At 38.2% G+C, this 3,105-nt stretch overlaps 1 protein-coding gene across 1 annotated transcript in view; it reads left to right on the plus strand.

Moving 5' to 3' along the window:
- The window catches only part of LOC117170000 (putative odorant receptor 85d), a 37,404-nt gene extending 35,423 nt beyond the window's left edge, over positions 1-1,981 (plus strand). Inside the window, exon 7 of the mRNA XM_033356516.1 lies at positions 1,868-1,981. Coding sequence (XP_033212407.1) covers positions 1,868-1,918 — 51 coding nt within the window. The 3' untranslated portion in view covers positions 1,919-1,981. The remainder of the gene's footprint in view (positions 1-1,867) is intronic.
- The last annotated feature ends 1,124 nt before the right edge of the window (positions 1,982-3,105 follow it).

Genomic DNA, 3,105 nt, shown 5'->3' on the forward strand with positions numbered 1-3,105 from the left:
TTTTCTTCAAGTGGTTCATTAGTCCGTTAACGTCAGTGCAGTACACTAAAGACGTCTCTTCGTCTTTAATGAAAAACTTTCTGAATTCTTTGTCCCTGTCGCAATAGAATGAAACTTTTGTCTTTGGCTCTAGAAGATTTATTCTTTTTAGAAATGAAGCGGCAAATTTTCATTTTATGCACGCCATATTCGTCATCTTTTTCGTCATTTTCATCGGAATCATCAGAACTATTTTATGTTCGATCACTGGTTTCACTACCGTCTCCATGACGTTGACTTGCAACTTCCATTCTATCACCTACTAAAGCTCTTAAATCAGTCTGGCGTGCATTTTTATTGATTTCAATTGCTCTCGTGACTGTGCACACATTAATGTACGAAATGTTATTTTTATTTTTGGCGTTGAACCCTTTTGACGGAATTCATGCAAAAGTAGCAGTCCTTCGCAATAACGGGTTTTTTCCATGCGGTTGGTGTAGAGTACTTGCGGTACTCTTCGTTGTTTGAATTTTTTAGACGATACAACATAAGTTTGCAGGAATTGCAAATGACGTGAGGAACCCATTTTGTTTCTTGGTGCAGCAATTTACGGTCAAAACACTTTTCGTAAAGACTTTTCACTTCCTCGTCGATTGATTTTCGCAAACTGCTCACTTCATATTTACTGCAAATGTAACAGAATGAATCTGAGCTATTCTTGCAGGCATGCGATTGAGAAAAGCTGGCGGTTTTTTTTTCCTTGTAGCATGAGACTCTACACCAACCAAGTGATCCATTGATTAAGAGCTACGGTTGCATGATGACGACGTCGGAGAGCCCGTTTTCCGACCCTGACCAGACGCCGATACTGGGGGTTTTCCCTGCATCGTAATACACTTTTTACCTGTGTCTACCATGACGGCATGAACGCCGTTTACCCATGGACTGAGCCAATGTGGATCCGTTGCCCACCGTCACCACGTGGAGGTGCCCTGGTTACAGACACAGGTGAATAATGCTAGCAACAAGCGGTTACAAAACTCCAGACATTTACTGCTATTAATGTCAAAATATGAAAGTACGCAAGAACAGGGTTACCAGCGTAATCGGTTAGGTTAGGTCAGGTTTTGTTAGGTTAGGATAAGTTAAACCTCTATGTAGGTTAATCCGAAGCTGAATGAAACGGTACCGCAAACACAACGGGACAACACAATCAGTTTAATTGTGTTTCGTGAGGTTAGGTTAGGTTAATTTAGGCTAGGTTAGATTTATTTCTAGGTTAGGCTCGAGTTGACCCATTCGATGTAGCACACATTTGCTACTGGGAAAATATGCTTCCAGAGCTTTACATGTAGTTCAATAAATTTCTTTTAATTCAGGTTAGGTGAGGTCAGGTTCTGTTGGGTAAAGTTATGTTAAATAAGTTGATATCAGGCAAGGGTTGATCCTTCACAGCTGTCGACATGTTTTTGAAGTGAAAATTTGCATCACTGGCATTATTTTGAAATTTATTTGCCTTTATTTGCCTTTTGTAAAAACGAAATCTTACGTCTACTTACATGAATTCCCTTTTCATTTCATTTTATCTTTTAACTTAAATTAGCACTAATTTTAATTAATTGCATATACAATTAATTGATGCGAACTTCTAATAACTCATATAAGTTGTCGCAAGTTATAATATAGAGGTGGACCGAGGTGGACAATAGTTCATATGAAACAGAAAAATATTATGACGTTTTATGATATCATATTTATCCTTAGATAGAAGTAAGAATTTGACCGATCACATTTAAATTAATTTCAATGGACACTACTTCTTACCGAGATGTTATAAAAAAAAGATTTTTTCATCCTTTTACACTTGATAAATATTTGTAAATTGCAGGTACTCAAAACTTCAATGGGTTACCTATCTGTGCTGAGGAATTTTCTATGAGCACATTTTTTCTGCAATAGAGATTGTTATGCAAATACTGGTATCTGCGGCTTCTGAAAAATATTTTGTATAGTGCATCAAATATATTGTATTATTTTAATTTTAATAAAAAAATATTTAAACTTTAATAAATTGTGAATACAAGGTACATTGATCTCTGTATAATGAATAGCACCTGATAATTGCACTATATATCTTTAGATTTCTGGCTTTCTTAACTCTGATTGGCTGTTTCTTTAGAATTGAACCGAGCGTCACCTGCGGGAGGTGTCTTCAAAGTTGACTCCGAGATACTGGGTGACCTCTCGGAGTATGCAGCCTTCTCTTTGCGTGCGGTGCTCTCCATGGGTGAACGAACCCTTTTGCCAAGGTACTCGTGGGAGTAACAATAATAACACCAAACATGGTTGTAAGTGCGGTCTAAGCAATCGAACGCACTGCGGTCACGACAAGGTTCAGCTCCAAGACGTCGTATAGCGCTTCTATCGATAAGATCAGGGCCTTCGGGAATGTTATTAAGTTTTCCTCGCTGCAAATTAAATTTGGCGCATTTTTCATACCCAAACTTCATTCCAATCTGTTGAGTGTACTCTTTGACAATCTTTAGAGCCATATTAAGTTGCTCTTTATTTTTAGCATAGATCTTGGGATCATTGATACAAAATACAAAAGTGACTTAATGCTTTCGATTTCCAGTTTTTCCGCAGAATTACCCTTGGGAATGATGAAGTATGAGATATAGTAGCAATATTGTGAGACAAAATAGGAGAGGGCTAATGGTGTCGCCCTTGAAAGAAAAAGAGGTGGGTTGAAGGAAACTTCTTCTTGATACCATGTGTTCCCGGAGCGGAATAGTTTTTCATGACTCTTAATACTTTTTTTACCACCTCGATAGGGATAGATGGGCATTCCTCTTCAGGTGTTATGAGGGTAGTACGCAACTCATTGAAGCTATTTATGTTTTTTCAGTTTCCTTTATTGAATGTTAGACTTCGGACACTTCTTTCCAAAATGCCTCGACTTTCTCTGTTTTGGATGGGTGGTCGACAGTAACTGGAGAGTGTTGGAAGATTCTCGATGGGTCAGAGAGAAACTTTTGATTTTTGCTGACCCACCTCTCTCTCCGCTCTAGACTTCTTCTAGTCACATAATACCCCTATTCAATCTACAATATGCTGCCTGATGGT

Source organism: Belonocnema kinseyi, chromosome 1 (assembly GCF_010883055.1).
Source record: "Belonocnema kinseyi isolate 2016_QV_RU_SX_M_011 chromosome 1, B_treatae_v1, whole genome shotgun sequence".
Lineage (NCBI taxonomy): Eukaryota > Metazoa > Arthropoda > Insecta > Hymenoptera > Cynipidae > Belonocnema > Belonocnema kinseyi.